The following is a 17529-nucleotide window of genomic DNA, read 5'->3' as shown; positions in this document are numbered from 1 at the left end:
ATAGAGTCATTAAAAATAGAGAATATTTTTATCATAATTTTATATTTAAATCGTGTAAATAAAATATATTCTAACGATAAATCTCGAGCTCAAACCTTTTTTAATAAAGAACTATTTCTCTAAAATTAATTTTTTCATCGTGAATCTAAATTAATCCGGTCAAAGCCCCAGAATAAAAAAAATCATATAGTAGCATTTATTTTTCTTTACCTTAAATGACTTTGGTGTATTATTGCAATTCTATTTATTATATTATATATTATATAGTCTATACATACAAGATACTTTCTGAGTTCTCTGTCTGTAAGCTCCAATCATTCTCTCTCTCTCTCTCTCTCTCTAAAAAGGAAGTAAAAAGTGTACAAGAAAACTGTATCTTTCTTCTTTGCTGCTTTTGAGTACAAGAAAACTGTTCAAGAAAATCAAGATCATCGTGATTTTTTGGGGAATTGGTATTGCTCTATGAGGTAAATTCTTGTTCCACCTTTTTTTTTTTTTTTTTTTTTGATTTTTGTGTTAGTAGAATATATTTTTTTTGTGAAATTATGAAGTGGGTGTTTGAGTTATTGGTTGAATTCATTGTATTTTGTGTGTTTTTTGGGGATGATTGTGTTGTTGTTTTTGGTTTTTGGTGTGAAAAGTTGTGATCTTTTTGGGGGGTGGGGGTGGGGAGGGGTGGGGTGGGGTTGGGTAAATTCAGTTTATGTGAGAGGTAAAAATGTTAGCTTTTTTGATATGGAATATAGTTGACCAGGAATTAGAGTGAATTACAAGAAGTTAATATGCTTTATGGGGTTTTAGGTGTGAAAAAGTTGTGATCTTTTTTTGGGGTGGGTGGGGTGGGGAGGGTTGGATAATTTCATTTTTTATGAGAGGTAAAAATGTTAGCTTTTTTTGATATGGGATATAGTTGACCAGGAATTAAAGTGAATTACAAGAAGTTAATATGATTTATGGGGTTTTAGGTGTGATAAAGTTGTGATTTTTTTTGGTGGGGTGGGGAGTGGTGGTGGTGGTGGGTAATTTCAGTTTTAATGAGAGGTAAAAATGTTAGCTTTTTTGATATGGAAAATAGTTGACCAGAAATTAAAGTGAATTACAAGAAGTTAATATGCTTTATGGGGGTTTAGGTGTGAAAAAGTGGTGATCTTTTTTAGGTTTGGGAAAATTTTCAGGTTTTAGGGGAGGTAAAAATGGTGAAATCAGTTGTTTATTTGGAGTTTCTTTGCAAGTTTCATCTTTTTTTGATATGTGGTATGGTTGACCATAAATTAAAGTGAATTTCAAGAACCTAACATGCTTATGGTTATGGGGTTTTAGTTGTGAAAAAGTTGTATTTTTTCTTCTGGGGTTTTGGCTGTTTTTAGCTTTTATGGGAGGTTAAAAAGGTGAAATCAGTTGCTTGCTATGTTGCTCGGACTCTTCAAAAATGTCATAGGGTGCGTGTCGGATCCTTCAAAAGTAGTGCAATTTTGGAGGATCCTATACGGGTGTGACAACATTTTTGGAGAGTCCGAGCGACCTAGGTTGCTTGTTTGGAGTTTCGTTGCATGCTTCATCTTTCTTTGTATGGTTGACCAGTAATTAAAGTGAATTACAAGAACTCGATATTCTTATGGGGTTTTAGGTGTGAAAAAATTGTTATCTTTTTTGGGGTTGAGCTAGTTTCAGTTTTTATGGGAGGTAAAAGTGGTTAGATCAATTGTTTGTTTAGCGTTACTTTGGTAGTTTCAGCTTTTTTGATATGGGGAATGGTTGACTTGAAGGGGAGCCTTGGTGGAACTGGTAAAGTTGCCTCCATGTGATCATGAGGTCACGGGTTCAAGCCGTGGAAACAGCCTCCTATAGAAATGCAGGGTAAGATTGCGTACCTTATCATGCATAGCTGGAGCTTTAGTGCACCGGGCTGCCCTTTTTACGGTTGATCAGCAAATTAAGTGAATTTCAAGAACTTAATGTGCTTATGGGTCTTGATTAAGTTTAGTAGAATATTTTATTATTGGGAATTTTGAGTGGGTGTTCGAGTTCTTGCTTGAATTTTATGTTTGAGTCCTTGCTTATTCATTGAATTTCGTATCTTTTGTGTGGAAGATTGTGTTATTCTTTGGTTTTAGTTCTTAAAAGTTCTGATCTTTTTGGGTTTTGGGCTAATTTCAGTTTTATGGGAGGAAGATGGTGAAATCAATTGTTTGTTTAGTATTTACTTGTGAGTTTGCTTATGTGGCTTGGTTAGTTTTAGCATTTTTGATATGGGGTTGGGTTGACCACAAGTAAATTCCAAGAACTCTATGTGCTTATGGAGTTCAGTAGATTTTTGGTTAGGTAGCGATTGAGTAGTGAATAAAGTAAATTTCAAGAGCTGATCGTTTCCTTTTTGTTTTGGCACTGAAATTGTGTCAGTTGTTTTGCTGGTTTCGCAAAGCATTGAACTTTGAGTTAAGAAAGTCAGTAGTGGAGTTTTATGTTACTGTTGTCAATTACTTACATGTCCATGTTGAGAATGATATTGGTATTAATGGTTTCAATTGATTGGAGTTGACAACGATGACAATCATGTTTCTAGTGTTTCTTTCTTAGTATGGTAATGAGATTTGATAAATCAGTTAGTCAGGTAATGAGATTTGATAAATCAGTTGATTTTCGGTTTGGGTAGGTTTTACCGATAGGGAATGTAAATTTCATGGGCTGTTTCAGTGTTTTTGTCTTCTTTTTTTAGCCCATTTCAAAAGAGAATATCTATTTCCCTTTCTGGCAACTCTTTAATTTCAAATTTCCATGTGGCATGTTTAAGACTACAAGATTAAATATATTTTGGTACATTGTACATATCTTTAGTTTAAGACCTCCTTTATTTTCTTAAACTCAGTGCCAAGTCAAAACCAGACAACAAATTGAATTGGAGGGGGTAACAGTTAGTACTACAAAAACTACTTCTCAATTCCAACCTAGTTTGGTTCAACTTTATAAACTCCTCTATACTTGTCCGATTCTATTTGAGCCAATTTCATTTTTATACTAGATAATTATTTTTAGAGAATTAGATGTTCTCTAAATTTAGCAGCCTTGCTTGCTATTAGTATTTTCATTTCTTATATGAATAGGTTGAGAAATATGTTATCGAAAAGATGAATAGGTTGAGAATGACGTTGGTATTAGGTACTTCTTGTGGACTCTATTCCTTGTTACATGTTGATTTAATGTTAAGTGGCATTATAAAGGCCTCACAGTAAAAACGGGTGAAAGAGAGATCTCAACTTCGTGATAATATATTGAATAGTTGCTCTTCTGGTGTTTAATTCTTGATCAAGTATAGGATAGTGTTCTTCCTTCGTCTTAACTGTTCGTAACTTGTGCATTTTTGATCCATTCAAGCACGGTGTTTAGTTTTTTATGTTATGCACTCAAATGTTCATCCTGTAGAATACATATGCCTAATTGCAAGTTTTGAAACTTAATGGTGTTATGCGAACTATTCATGTCGGTCTGTACTTTTGTTACTCTTAACGCTATTATACTAATTATACACGTCGATTTGTACTTTTGTTGCTCATGACGCTATTTTACTAATTATTCATGTCGGTTTATACTTTTGTTGAAACGTCTGAGGATAGATATTTTGTTTGTTACTTAATATGTGTTCAAATACCGATGTGAATGACTCATTTCCAGCTACAAAGATGAATGTACTGATTTTTTTTTCATTCTTTGGGTTGTAAGGGAAGGTTTGCTCCGGACTTTTTACAATATGTAACTGCCCAAAAAGACCTTCTTAATATGTAGCTCTTCTATATAAATTAGTGCATATTTATTGAACAAAATTTGCTTATTGAACGAGTTCTATCTGGCATTATTAGGCAAATCGCAATGTATAGCACTTAAACATTTTAGTTCTGATACTTACCCTTTTGGAATCATGTTTCTCCTGGCATTTTATTTCTTAGTCATATTTGCAGGAACTGACTAAATGGAGAAGCCTTTAAAGAAACCTATGTCAGACAATTCTGAAGGTAAAACTATTGTTTTAGCTTATGAAAATCATACGCCAGTTTTGGTACAATTTTGTTATGCTCTCGATGAATTCATGCTTTACACTCTTTTACGATCCGAATAGCTGCTTCAACAAAGATTCCTTACAAAGAGAAGAATGCTTGGGCCATTCCCCTTGGATCTGCCGCATATCATGCATCAACTGATACAAGCTTGTTCTCTAGCTCATTGCCTGTGCTACCACATGCGAAATGTGAGTATAATCTTATTTTTCAATAGTCTTGGTGTCCTTCAATTTAAGACGAAGACCTTTTAACTGTTTTTACTGATGTGCAGTAAACTTTAATGAGTCCGATGGTCAATCTATTGACGATAGCTCACCTAGCTTAAGCAAGCTTCAGTTGGAAGATAAAATTAAAGATCCGTTAGAAGAGGCTGAGTCAAGTCCAGTTGGGTTCTTGCTTCCAGGGGATGAAGATGAGCTACTAGCAGGCTTAATGGATGACTTTGATCTTAGTGGATTACCGTCTCAGGTGGAGGACTTGGAAGATGATTTTTTCGGCAGTGGAGGACTAGAAATGGAACCCGAGGATCAAAATAATTTACTTAATGGTTTTGCAAACTTAAGCATGTATGATGGTATTCCTGGAAGCAGTAGTGGACATTATAGTGTTCCAAATGGTGCTGCAACTGTTGTGGGGGAACACCCATATGGAGAGCATCCATCAAGGACATTATTTGTTCGAAATATTAACAGCAACGTGGAGGACTCAGAGTTGAAAGCTCTCTTTGAGGTAATGGTTAACTTACCATATTCTTTAAATTCGCCTCTGTTAATTTGCTACTCCTTTTTCTATGCTTCCTTTGCTGCAGTTGAAGTGCTTGTTCATTCAGTTTGTGCTAGGGATATTTTCTTTCGGATGACTTCATATGCTTGAACGGTAAAGTTGTCTTTGTGTGACCTATAGGTCAGGGGTTCAAGCCGTTTAGGCAGCCACTAATGCTTGCAATAGGGTAGACTGTCTACATCACACCCCTTGAGGTGTGGCCCTTATGCTTTGTGCACCGTGCTGCCCTCCTTCCTGATCTGGTTTCTCTGATCACCTATTTCCGGACTCAGAGGTGTCATATGTTTTGCTCGACTGGAATTAAGACAGAATAAAAACAGATGGTTGGACCTTACTTGGTTGGGTTGGGTGATTATTTATTTATTTATTTATTTTGGTTCTTTTGGCTAACAAAAGGAAGTTGAAGAATTTGACCAATAATCTGATACTTTAGACTATGTGTATTATATTCAACCGATGCTTCTGTTTTCAGCACTTGTTTCCCGTCTCTTTTTCTGTGTCTTGCTTTGTGTTTGTCTGTTAATTTTTAAAGAGGATTTTCACTTTCTTTCGTCGCTGGAGTCCTTGATTTGAATTGATGTTGATGGGGGACATCTAACCTAGTATTACTATATCTTTTTTGAAGCAATTTGGTGATATCAGAACCCTATATACTGCATGCAAGCATAGGGGCTTTGTGATGATATCTTACTATGACATCCGAGCTGCTCGAACTGCAATGCGTGCTCTACAAAATAAGCCCTTGAGACGAAGAAAGCTCGACATTCATTTTTCCATTCCTAAGGTTTGAATCCATATTATGTGGACATATGCGAACATGGAAGGACAATTCTAACTAATGTTCTTTATTGCTGCATCCAGGAAAATCCATCAGAGAAAGATATTAACCAAGGTACTCTTGTTGTGTTCAACTTGGATCCATCGGTATCCAATGAGGATCTTCGGCAAATCTTTGGAGCATATGGGGAAGTCAAGGAGGTATCACTTTTGCTTAATTGTTCACTGTTAATGCTATATTATTTTGATGTTCTTGTGTCTATCCGCAATTCTAAAACTTTTAAGCTCCACTAAATTATGTTCATGTAAAATGCAGATCAGGGAAACACCACATAAACGCCATCATAAGTTCATCGAATTCTACGATGTCAGAGCAGCTGATGCAGCTCTTAAAGCATTAAATCGTAGTGACATAGCTGGAAAGCGGATAAAACTTGAACCCAGCCGTCCAGGTGGAGCCCGTAGAAAGTATGTTCTGGTTCTGCGATTAAGAACTTGCCATTGTTTTCACTTTTCGGTGTAATTTCATGATGAAATTTATAAGCAAGCATTTTGCCCCAATTTACAAGTGCTTATGGACAGACATGTATGAGAAAAAGGAAGAAAACTTAATGCAAAAGAAAGTGAGCCAAAAATACTCTTTCTGGTAATTCAGTATGTAACAGAAAGTGTGATACTCATGTTGGTACTGAGCATGCTAGAATTTCTTGGATCCATTTGCTTTTTGTTTAAGATGAAATTTCTTTCTTTTCTGGATGGAATGCTCTGTTAGGAGGCTATGACCCCATTACCCCGTTAATATGGATTTTGGGCTTCACTGGACTGTCAAATTGTATAACCGCAAGTTGACTGGTGATGGAACTTACTTTCTGTTTGGGTGTTATCTTCTGTTAGTAGCCTCCAAGACCATTGCTCTGGTAATAAAAGAACACCGTTGCTCCAGTAATATGGATTTTGGACTTATCGTACTGTCAAAGTATAGCTGCAAAACTGGGATTCTGCTGCAAATATGTTCGGCTTTGTTATGCTTATGATTCTGCGTCAAGTATTTCCACAAAATTTCACACCCTCACTAAGTTTTAGCCGTAATAATTCTATGAATGAGTTATGAGATGTCAATGCTGCAGCCACATATTTTTCTTTGCCCTATATATAGTATTACTATGGTGCTGTAATAATTTTTCTGTTTAGTAATATATCTGATGTTTGAATTTCACTAATGACTTCACCAAGTTTAGTTCTTTAGTAATATATATAGTGTTCGCCATGATGTTAGTCATTCTAAGTTTTTGTGCGCATTGGTCAATTTAGGCAGGTCGCTGTTGCTTGTATCATGCTTGCCTTTCTATGTGAGGGTATTCGGCAGTAGGCCTTGTTCTAGGGTGATATTAGAACTCTTCCAACACTCCTCCCACCTCCCTTCCCTTACAAAATTTGCGTTGAATGTTCAAACAGCTGATGAGTATTAATCAAATACATATAAAGAACGTCTCAAAGATGCATTAGTGTATTCCCCAGCCTTTTCCTTCTCCCAAGAAATTTGTTATGATTATTCTCCATCTGCAGAGGCTTATTATTAATTTGCTTGGATTGGGGAAAAAACATGTTCCATCATTCTGATTGATGTGGCATGTTATGCAAGTTGTTGACCAGTTAGGAAGAAAATTAATTTTCTTTTCATGTCTAGTTTGATGCAGCAACTAAGTCAAGAATTGGAACATGATGATATTCGATCATTTAGGCACTCAGTTGGATCACCGGTGACCAGTTCTCCTCCAGGTATTTTCATTGTTGTAATAGATGCTGTTTTTAATGCCTTTTAATTTTTCGATCAAGTAACAAAGCGGCTGATGTTAACCTCGGAGAGTCTATAACCTGATAAGATGATGTGTTAATGGTGTTATATTTAACAGGCAGCTGGTCTAACTTTGGCAGTCCAGTTGAACCCAACCCAGTGCGAGGTTATAGTCAATCACCTGGTCTGAGAAATCTCAGCCCGGCAAATGGTAATCTTATGCCAGGGCTGGCCTCTATTCTTCCTGGACACCACTCAAGTCCGAAGATTGCACCCATTGGTAAAGACCATGCAAGGATTGGCCATTTGAATCAGGTAACTACTAGTCCAAAGTCGGTGCAAGGAGTGGGCTATCAGCATTCTTTTTCAGTCCCTGATCAGAAACCAGCTTTAAGCATGGGATCTATGTCATTTGGTAACTCTAAGGCATCTGGTACTGGAACACTTACTGGTCCACAGTTTCTTTGGGGTAGTCCCCCTATTCACTCGGAACGTACCGAATCTCCTATATGGCCAACTTCATCAATGGCACATCCATTTGCATCAAATGGACAAGGACAAGGCTATCTCCATTCACGTAGGCAGAGCTCTTTCCTTGGATCACTTCATGTGGGGTCTGCTCCATCCGGAAAACCTCTAGATAGGCATTTTGGTTTTTTCCCGGAATCTCCGCAAACATCATATATTAACCCACATGCGTTTGGCAGCGGAGGTTCTAGTCATAACAGTGGAAATCAGGTAATGAATATAGGCAGCCTGGGAGCAATGAACATGGGTGTTTCTCTTACCGGGAACTTTACTGAAAGTGGTTCTCCTAGCTCTAGAATGATGCCAATGACAAGGAATGGACCTATATTTTTCGGAAATGGCTCTTACGGAGGAGCAGGAACAGTTAATGGCGAAGGACTAATTGAACGTGGTCGAAGTCGAAAATTTGAGAGTGGTAGTAATCAGATTGACAACAAGAAACAGTATCAGCTTGATTTGGAGAAAATCAAAAGTGGAGGAGATACTAGGACCACTTTGATGATTAAAAACATCCCAAACAAGTAAGAACTATTGAAATTGTAAATCATATGCATTTTGGTAAGATTTTTAATAATAGTTTGTGTTTTTCTTCTTCTTTTAAGGTACACTTCAAAGATGCTACTTGCAGCAATTGATGAGACTCATACGAGTACATATGATTTCCTGTATTTGCCAATTGATTTCAAGGTAGTGTATTTCTTTCATTTGTTAACATTTTTCGATAAATTTATATAGAAATCTCCTTTAAAACTTTTGAGTTACTTATATAAACTGAAGGTAGAACTAATTTTTTCATTGTTTGCTGTTTCAGAACAAATGTAATGTTGGTTATGCCTTCATCAACATGGTGTCTCCTGCACATATAGTATCCTTTTATGAGGTTTTGAGTTCTTTCCCAATTCCTTTTAGTTGTCTTTTTGTGTGTAGCAAGCATATACTGTATTAACCACATAGTCCCTTCGTCCCAGTTTTATGTGGCAGTGTTTGACTAGACACGTGTTTAAGAAAGAAAGAAAAACTTTTGAAACTTGTAGTTTAAAACAAGTCATAGACATTTTATTTTTGGACAGCCTAAAAAGCAAAATATGACACAAATTGGTAGACAGGGAGTATTTATTTGGTGAAAAATTTGCATGTATATATTTTTGTCTCCATAACTAATCTGAATGTTCTATCTATTTTAGAATGACTTATAACCTTAGAAATTTGTGCAGGCGTTCAATGGGAAGAAGTGGGAAAAGTTTAACAGTGAAAAAGTTGCATCGTTGGCTTACGCACGTATTCAGGGAAAGGTAGCTTTGGTTACTCACTTCCAGAACTCAAGCTTGATGAATGAAGACAAAAGGTGCCGACCAATTCTTTTCCAGTCAGAGGGCCAAGAGGCAGCTGATGAGGTACAATTAGTCATATAGTATAGTGTATCGTTGTATAATTGAATGACTCCGTTCGTTGTGGTGAATAAAATGGAGTCATATGCTTATAAACTGATTGCTTATTTGGTTCGTCCAGGAAACGTTGCCATCCAGCAACCTGAACATTTGTATCCGTCGACCTGATGGGTCGTATTCAGGAGATTCTCTTGATAGCCCAACAGGTGATCTAGATGGGAGACCAGAGCTATTCACCGGAAGCAGCTGACCATCAACCATGGGAATCAAGCGTTCTAACTGTGAATAGAAATTCGAGTACATAAACTTATCAATGAAACCGGGAAACTGCATATAGTTACTTACGTGTGCTAGTAGTGTCTGCTTTTTGGACGAAAGGCACGCTAGAACATGTAGGACGAATTGTTACCGGAGGCAGAGAGCGTTTTGTTTGTATGTAGAATGATGACGAATTGATCTATTTAACGAAGGGGGTGGAGTAAAAATAAGGTTTTAAGCATTCAGCTAACATGTGAAGTTTCTCTCTTGCTGATATGCTTTACCAGTTGCAAGCAATGCCTTTGGCTGTTATGCTTCTTGTGGTGGTTGGGAATACTTGCTGTTATATTGGTGGGGCTGTTTGATAAGTGTATAGGAGGGAGATTTACAGACCCTGCATTCTTTCTTGAATCATGTAATGACTGGCTGGTTACTGTTGTATTTAATCACATTTGTGGTTAAACTGAGCTTCTGTTGTCTCTGTAATCAGTGTTTGTATATTATCGCAGTTTGATGGTCATCGTCATGGTAGTTAATAACGATGAACCCTTGTATTAATGAATGATGGAGAGCGATATATAAGATCTGTATCGTTGATCTGACTTGTTTTAGTATCGAGGAATAGTCGATTGATTTGTTTATGGTTCATCAGGGAAGGTAGAGGTGTAAGGTCTGCATCGTACCCTCTATCCTCTCTAGATCCCACTTTTGAGACTATACTGGATACGCTGATATGTCGTATATTCTTGCTACTGAACCAAAAACCTGTGGGCAATTGCTAGGAAACTATTCTATTCTTATTAAGTGATGTTGCTAGTGTGTTTTGGGAGTTCATGTTCTAACTCATTCTAAGCTGTTGATAGACCATACATATGCATTATAGAGGTCTCGGGTTCGAACTTGGAGTATGGAATCACCATCGTTGGGAGTGTTTTACTCCCAATGTGGTCACTGAGAATTCTCGACGATGCAACACCATACCTAGTGATTGGGGTCTGGGAAGGGTAAAGTGTACGCAGTCCATACCACTACCTCACTACCTCACTACCTCAGATGAACTAGAGCGGTTGTTTTCGATAGACCATCCATTCATGACAGATCATGATATAACAAACAAAATATAAAAGCACACGAGACTTCTTGACGATGCAGCAAGAACAACAAAAAAGAGTGACTCCTCCTTTAGGAAATCAGTTGACATATCTATGCAAAGACAAGTTTCTGTAACAACAGGAAATGTCTCAGCTAGGCCAACTTATAAAAGATCCCTTGCAACATGTCACTGAACAAAGTTTCACAACTGATTCTGTCTAATGTTGTCAGATTTGAAGAGCATCAGCTATTGATCCTGCCAAACTAATAACTTCAAATGGAGCCTTATTCGCGATAGCTTTCACAGTATGAGGACATGAATCCGTGGTCCAAAAGTAAGCGAACGCTTTCTCTGAACCTTCACAACACAACAAAATCATCGGAGACATTCAGAAACACGGATAGTAAGAGGGGTGCTTAACGAAAAGGCAGATGAACATGGATTCGGAGTGTTACCATCATTCTTGTGAAGAAAACGCTCCCACGACCGCTTAGGGAAAATTCCATGGGTCACATAAGCACTAACTTTTGATGCACCATGAGCAGCCAAAACTTTCTGGAGTTAAAGTATAATAGCAACTTGTCATATGAATGAACTCATCAAAGTTGAGTCGACGCCTTTTTTAAACTACAATGCATTAAGGGCCTGTTTGGATTGGCTTTTAATAAGTAGCTTAAAAGCCAAAAGCCATAAGTTGCTATTACCCTGCTTTTGGCTTATAAGCACTTATTTTGACTTAAAAATAAGTGCTTAAAAGCACATTTTTACTTTGTCAAACACTACCAAAATTTAAAAAGTGCTTAAAAGCTAAAACATCTAAAAATAAGCCAATCCAAACACCCACTAAGTGGTGGAGGCGTGGATAAAACATTCTTCGTGTCATCAAGACCTTCAAAGGAGATATATGTAAATCCAAGAACGTTATTAGTTCTGAAGTGAATAACTCTTAACCCATCCAATTATGTTCCTGTACTGTAACTAAAGCCAAAAACTGTTGAGGGCGAATGGCCATATGTCCGTTCTAAGCCATTTGCGGACAAAATGATGTCTTGGCAATTGGCTCATTTAAAGATTTACAGGAAATGGGCAGGTAAGATTAACCTAGTGCACTAAAGCGCCTGGGTCCGGGGAAGGGCCCCACCACAAGGGTGTATTGTACGCAGTCTTACCTTGCATTTCTGCAAGAGACTGTTTCCGAGGCTTGAACCCTTGACCACTTGGTCACAAAGTAGCAACTTTACCGGATAAATCTGCTCACTTCCCTTGTCGTGTTCTTGTAAAGAAATCATCTTGTTTGGGTTTAAATGTCCTAAAATCTGTGTGCTATCACACCAAAACGAAGGACAAAAATGACATCGAGCAATCAGAACGATTACTCAACCAACCCAAGACAGATCCAGACGGACCAAGAGACGTTAAAAGTTTCAAATGATTGTCACACTTAAGTACCCTTGTCAGGTCTAAAGTGGCAAGAGTACCGTACCTGGCATTCAATTAGGGTACCTCCAGACTGGACCAAATCATCAACAATAACCACATGACAGCCAGTGGGATTACCCTCTTTTAGCCTGACGATCCTCTTATCACCTTCACGCACTTTAGTGCAGATAACCTAAAATAAGATAATCCGCTGATTACAAATAAGTTCAAGATTGGGTAGCAATATGCAGAAATCATAGTAGGAAAGCATAATTTTTAACTAACGGTGGGATAGTGAACTAATTGCTTGTGAAACCTCTTCCAAGCTCCATCATCAGGAAAGGCTATAACTATCTGGAAAATAAAAAGACGTTAAGATGTCATGTCACTACACCTCAAGGTACTTTATTGAAAATATAGCACGACTTCTGCTCACCTTTTCGGAGTTTGGAAGCTGCTGAAGCCTTCGCTTCAGCAGTGGAATTCCGGTCTCAAACAGAGGCAGCACATTATCTCCAAAATAGAACCTCTCCTGCAGAAAAAAAGATAAGTATGTTAAACGGAGAACTATAGATACCTAGAAAATCTTCAGAGTATCTATATCATATAAAAAAATTAGACTTTGCAAGACAAACATAAAACCATAATACTCTTCCGACGCATATATACGGGGAACATTGCAGTATAACTATGAAAATTTTTAGGAAACCAAAGAAGTGTACAACAACAATAACAACATAACCAGTGAAAGCCCACAAGTGGGGTCTAGGGAGGATAGAGTGTACGTAGACCTTACCCATACCTTGTAGAGGTAGAGAGGGGGTCTCAGGAGGACCCTCGACTCGAGTATAACAAATAAAAGTAGGCGTGAAAAGGAAAAATGACAGTAAAGAAAACATAGCAACTAATAAACCGAAGAAGCATAACCTTAAAGCCAATTAGGATGTACAATATGATTACGTGAAAGAAGAAAGCATTAATACTTCTAAATGATCGCAAACTGAATCTTAAATACAAATAGCCAAAAGATACCATCACATCAAATAAGAAGGCAATGTGAATACAAAAGGCCTACAATTGCGTAGAGAACTAAATCAACCTGTAATGCATGTATGTCATAGATAACTAAGCTGGTCGGACCACCCCTTGATATCGGAATATTTGATATTATTCTGGCCATGGTAAACGCAGTGGCTACATCTCCTTCTTCTTCCATTCTCTCAAAGGTACCGGTCGGGAAGAAAGGTAACACAAGTGTAAATGAGGCGACAAACAGCCTTGGGAGTGCGAATATCACAGAAAGTTGTTCAAAGATGACTCCTGGTGAGCTGAACGATGCTAAAAAAGCAACATGCTGCCCTCGGATATCATGTGCATTGTTTATAAAGAGATTTGGGAAACCATCGTCAAAACTCCTGGCACATAAATCCATATTGGTTAGCATTTGTTGCAGGAAAGAGTCAACGCCAACCATGGTACAAATAATAGCATCATTTCAAGGTTATTAGTTACCAAATCAAATGCACTAGCATACCAATTGCCAATTGAAGGTACAATTATTTGGGCAATTACAGAATCGGCAGGAACCTATCTAATCAAACTTTTGTGTAACCAATGCAAAAATGATGTTATAACTTATGAACCTTTTCCTTTGACCTGATTATTATTTAAAACATTCAACATCTTTTTACCACTAAACCTTGGCCGAACGTAGGTCTTTTTTTATAACCAAGAAATCCCTAAAACCACTTCAAGGGGGGGGTCATAGAAGATTATCCCCGGCTTCCCTTTTTTTTTTTTTTTTTTTTGAGAATTCATCCCCGTTCCTTCTTTTGACTCTAAATGAAGGAAATTGCCATCTGTCTATATTAAGAAGCCCCTTTATCTGACTTGGTATGGAGTTAGGGATAGTATAAACACGAATAGCATCAATGGCATGGCTCATGAATGCTAGCTTGTCGGCCACTTTGTAGACTTCCCTAAAACAATAATTTAACAATAACCTCTTTTCTGCGCACCAACCTAATTTTAGGTCTTGTTACGACATTCCTCAAACTTTGGCCAATGCAAGTTTAGCAAAGATAACCAGTCTAAAACCAAGATTAAGGAAAAGGGTTGCGGCAGGTGGATGGTCATCATACAAAATAATCAATCGTGAATGAAATAGGTCCGAATAGAGCAGAATTGATATAGTACATTCAACATAGCTGAAGCAACTACTTCCAGATTAAGGTACAGTATAGTGTTGATTTAAGTCTTTCCTCGATCGAATTTTACTACGTAAGCATCTATATTTCACAAACCATAAGAAATGAGGTCTATGGATCTACTATACTAAAGTATAAGACTATTCACGATACCAAAATCATATTGAAGCTTCCTTCATTTTACCGTTTTAATTTTTAACATGATAACATTGTCCACCACAAAACGGAATTTGAATCACTCCCCGGAAAAGCTTTCAACCAGAAAAATGAGGAATCTTGGTTTGATTTTGGCGGGGTTGGAGCTACAGTTTCACCTACAGTCCGACAGAATCCAATTACTTTGGCTCAAAGCCTCAAACCATGTATTTGCATTTTCTACCCAATATCTACGCCTCTAGACTCATTTTGGCTTTGATCCACTTAATATTTCCTTCATTTCTACCCTTTTAACATGATGTATCGTCCATCCCAACACACTATCTGCATTAACGCCCCGCCCAAAATTTAACAACAAAAAGGAGGAATCTTTATTCGACCCACTTAATATTTCCTTCATTTTACCGTTTGTTTAAGCTCATCCCAATACACCCCATAAAGATATGACACCCGGGTCTAACTCAATCCCACAAGTTAGCTCATGAGGTGAATATTGCCGAGGTCCATATAATCAGACCACCAATACATTCCCCAACGAACGTGGGACTCTAATCCACTCTAACACCCCCCAACAATAAAAGGAGGAATCTTCATTCGATTTTGAATTCCATCCACTTAATATTTTCCTCATTTTACCCTTTTAAGCTCTTCCCAATACACAATAATCTGCCCCCCCCCCCCCCCCTCCACACACGCTCTCACACAACAACTTTTAACAAGAAAAGGAGGAATCTTTATTCAATTTTGGATTCAAACCACTCAATATTTTCTTGATTTTACCCTTCTAAGCTCATCCCAACACAGAATATGAACCCCACCCCTTTTCTCCACACACACTCACACACCACAACTTTTAACAAGAAAAGGAGGAATCTTTATTCAATTTTGAATTCAACCCACTAGATATTTTCTTGATTTTACCCTTTTAAGCTCATCCCAACACACAATATGAATCCCCCCCTCCCCTCCACACCCCCCACAACTTTTAACAAGAAAAGGAGGAATCTTTATTCATTTTTCAACCCACTTAATATTTTCTTGATTTTACCCTTTTAAGCTCATCCCAATAAATAATCTGAATCCACTCCCCCCCCCCCCCCCCCCACACACACACACACACCAACTTTTAACCCAAAAAAGGAGGAATCTTTATTCAATTTTGGATCCAACCCACTTCATATTTTCTTGATTTTACCCTTTTAAGCTCATCCCAACACACAATCTCCCCACCCCCCCCCCCCCCCCCCCCCCCCCCCCCCCCCCAATTTTTAACAAGAAAGTGAGGAATCTTTATTCAATTTTTGAATTCAACCCACTTATAATCTTTCTACAGGAAACTCAAGTAAATATTGTAAACTTGCACATATATAGCAATCTTGATAATACAAAGTTGGAATAGAACACCTCCAGTTAATAGAATGAAGGATAATAGAGTCAGATTCAGAAGCAATTTTAAGAGCCACATCTTCCATTTCAACACAGTAGTACAGAAGCACTTGCTTCTTCTTCATCACACTTTCCTTCTCCATCTACAGATACTCTCTGTGTCAGTGTGTCGGTCTCTGTGTGAGAGAGAGATAGGGGTTATGTATGTTTGTGTTTCTAAGGTTTTGGGCAGCATGTGAGGGTTTTAGTCAACCACTTATTTGGTGTACTTTGCTACTACTAGTTGGAAAAAATTAATTCTCCCTTGTACCAAAATAAGTTAATTATTTAATTTTAACACACATATTAAGAAAAAAAAGAAAAAAAACATAAATTTATTATATGTTTCTATTTTCACTCTCTTCAAAAAAATAAAGACAAATGATACATCACTCCCAATGCATATTTAATGAAGGGTAAATTTGAATTTTTTTTTCAACATTTACTTTGAATTGTAAACCATTCACTTATTTTGAAACATTAAAATTGCTCCAACAATTCACTTATTGTGAAACGGAGGAAGTAGTAAATAAGGGCAAATAATATAAATTTTCATAGTTTGGAGGTTAATTATATAAAAATTTTGATATTTACATAATTATTGAAATATCAATTTTGGATTTATCGAGATACATATATAAATTTTGATAGTTTGAAGCTTAATTACAGAGTCTTGAGCGGGGTCGATTGGAAATAACCTCTTTAGTGGTATGGACAACGTACATTTTACCCTCTTCATACCTACTATGTGGGAATACATCGAGTTTGTTCTTGTTGTTGAAGCTTAATTACAGAAAAATTTGATATTTTATATAATTATTGAAATTTCTATTTTGGATCAGTCGAAATATATACATAAATCTCGATAGTTTAAAATTTAATTACAGAAAAATTTAATATTTTGTATAATTAATGAAATCTGAACTTTAGATCTGTCGAGATTCATACAGAAATTTCGACAGTTTGAAGTTTAATTGCAAAAAATTTTGATATTCTACATAATTATTGAAATCTCAATTCTGGATCTGTCGAGATACAAACATAAATCTTGATAATTTGAAGTTCAATCACAAAAAATCTGATATTTTGTAGAATTACTGAAATCTCAATTTTAAATATGTCGAGATACATAATTAGTTCACTGGGTGTTATGTATGCTTGTGTTTTCAAGGTTTTGAGCAGCATATGAAGGTTTAAGTCAACCACTAACTTGGTGTACTTTGCTACTACTAGTTAAAAATAAAATAAGGGCAAACAATTATAGATCTCGATAGTTTGGAGCTTAATTATATAAAATTTTAATATTTGTCGAGATATATACATAAATTTTGATAGTTTGAGGGTTAATTGCAGAAAATTTTGGTATTTTGCATAATATAGAAATCTCAATTGTGAATCTGTTGAGATACATACATAAATTTCTACACTTTGGAGCTTAGTTAAATAAAATTTTGATATTTTGCACAATTACTGAAATCTCAATTTTGGTTCTGTGGAGATACATACATAAATCTCGATAATTTGGAGTTTAATTACGGAAAATTAAATATTTTGCATAATTATTGAAATCTTAATTTTTGATCTATCAAGATACATTCATAAATTCCGATAGTTTAGAGCTTAGTTATATACAATTTTGATATTTTAC

General features: G+C 36.7%; 2 protein-coding genes across 3 annotated transcripts; one reads left to right on the top strand and one right to left on the bottom strand.

Annotated features, from left to right (window-relative positions):
- The first annotated feature begins 234 nt into the window (after positions 1–234).
- On the top strand, positions 235–10183 carry LOC107845363 (protein MEI2-like 2). Of its 2 annotated transcripts, none has more exons than XM_016689640.2 (13): positions 235–467; positions 3954–4007; positions 4112–4240; positions 4324–4781; positions 5461–5619; positions 5697–5813; positions 5929–6080; positions 7300–7391; positions 7526–8456; positions 8538–8622; positions 8747–8815; positions 9150–9329; positions 9445–10183. In XM_016689640.2, the coding sequence occupies exons 2-13, from the start codon at positions 3965–3967 to the stop codon at positions 9571–9573; spliced, it is 2544 nt and encodes an 847-aa protein (XP_016545126.2). In that variant the 5' UTR covers positions 235–467; positions 3954–3964; the 3' UTR covers positions 9574–10183. The 2 variants fall into 2 exon arrangements, with proteins under 2 accessions (XP_016545126.2, XP_016545127.2); XM_016689641.2 differs by having other exon boundaries at positions 286–467; positions 3942–4007.
- A 554-nt stretch (positions 10184–10737) lies between these two features.
- LOC107845563 (ribose-phosphate pyrophosphokinase 4) lies at positions 10738–16147 on the bottom strand. Its single transcript, XM_016689965.2, has 7 exons — positions 15861–16147; positions 13193–13508; positions 12530–12625; positions 12379–12447; positions 12158–12286; positions 11130–11229; positions 10738–11031 (listed from the first exon to the last, which is right to left on the bottom strand). The coding sequence occupies exons 1-7, from the start codon at positions 15983–15985 to the stop codon at positions 10901–10903; spliced, it is 966 nt and encodes a 321-aa protein (XP_016545451.1). The 5' UTR covers positions 15986–16147; the 3' UTR covers positions 10738–10900.
- Between the last annotated feature and the right edge of the window lie 1382 nt (positions 16148–17529).

This window comes from Capsicum annuum, chromosome 10 (genome assembly GCF_002878395.1).
Source record: "Capsicum annuum cultivar UCD-10X-F1 chromosome 10, UCD10Xv1.1, whole genome shotgun sequence".
Taxonomy (NCBI): Eukaryota; Viridiplantae; Streptophyta; class Magnoliopsida; order Solanales; family Solanaceae; genus Capsicum; species Capsicum annuum.
The sequence above is the reverse complement of the archived record's forward strand: the minus strand, read 5'-3'. Positions and strand labels throughout refer to the sequence as shown.

Bases quoted from the DNA above. Each gene is read 5' to 3' on its own strand.
- LOC107845363 (XM_016689640.2), top strand. From the start codon at position 3,965: ATGGAGAAGCCTTTAAAGAAACCTATGTCAGACAATTCTGAAG. The intron at 4,241-4,323 runs GTGAGTATAATC...ACTGATGTGCAG, and splicing joins TGTGCTACCACATGCGAAAT to TAAACTTTAATGAGTCCGAT. The intron at 8,457-8,537 runs GTAAGAACTATT...TCTTCTTTTAAG, and splicing joins ATTAAAAACATCCCAAACAA to GTACACTTCAAAGATGCTAC.
- LOC107845563 (XM_016689965.2), bottom strand. From the start codon at position 15,985: ATGGAGAAGGAAAGTGTGATGAAGAAGAAGCAAGTGCTTCTGTACTAC. The intron at 12,448-12,529 runs GTGAGCAGAAGT...TTTATTTTCCAG, and splicing joins AGCTTCCAAACTCCGAAAAG to ATAGTTATAGCCTTTCCTGA. The intron at 12,287-12,378 runs GTTAGTTAAAAA...ATCTTATTTTAG, and splicing joins AATTAGTTCACTATCCCACC to GTTATCTGCACTAAAGTGCG.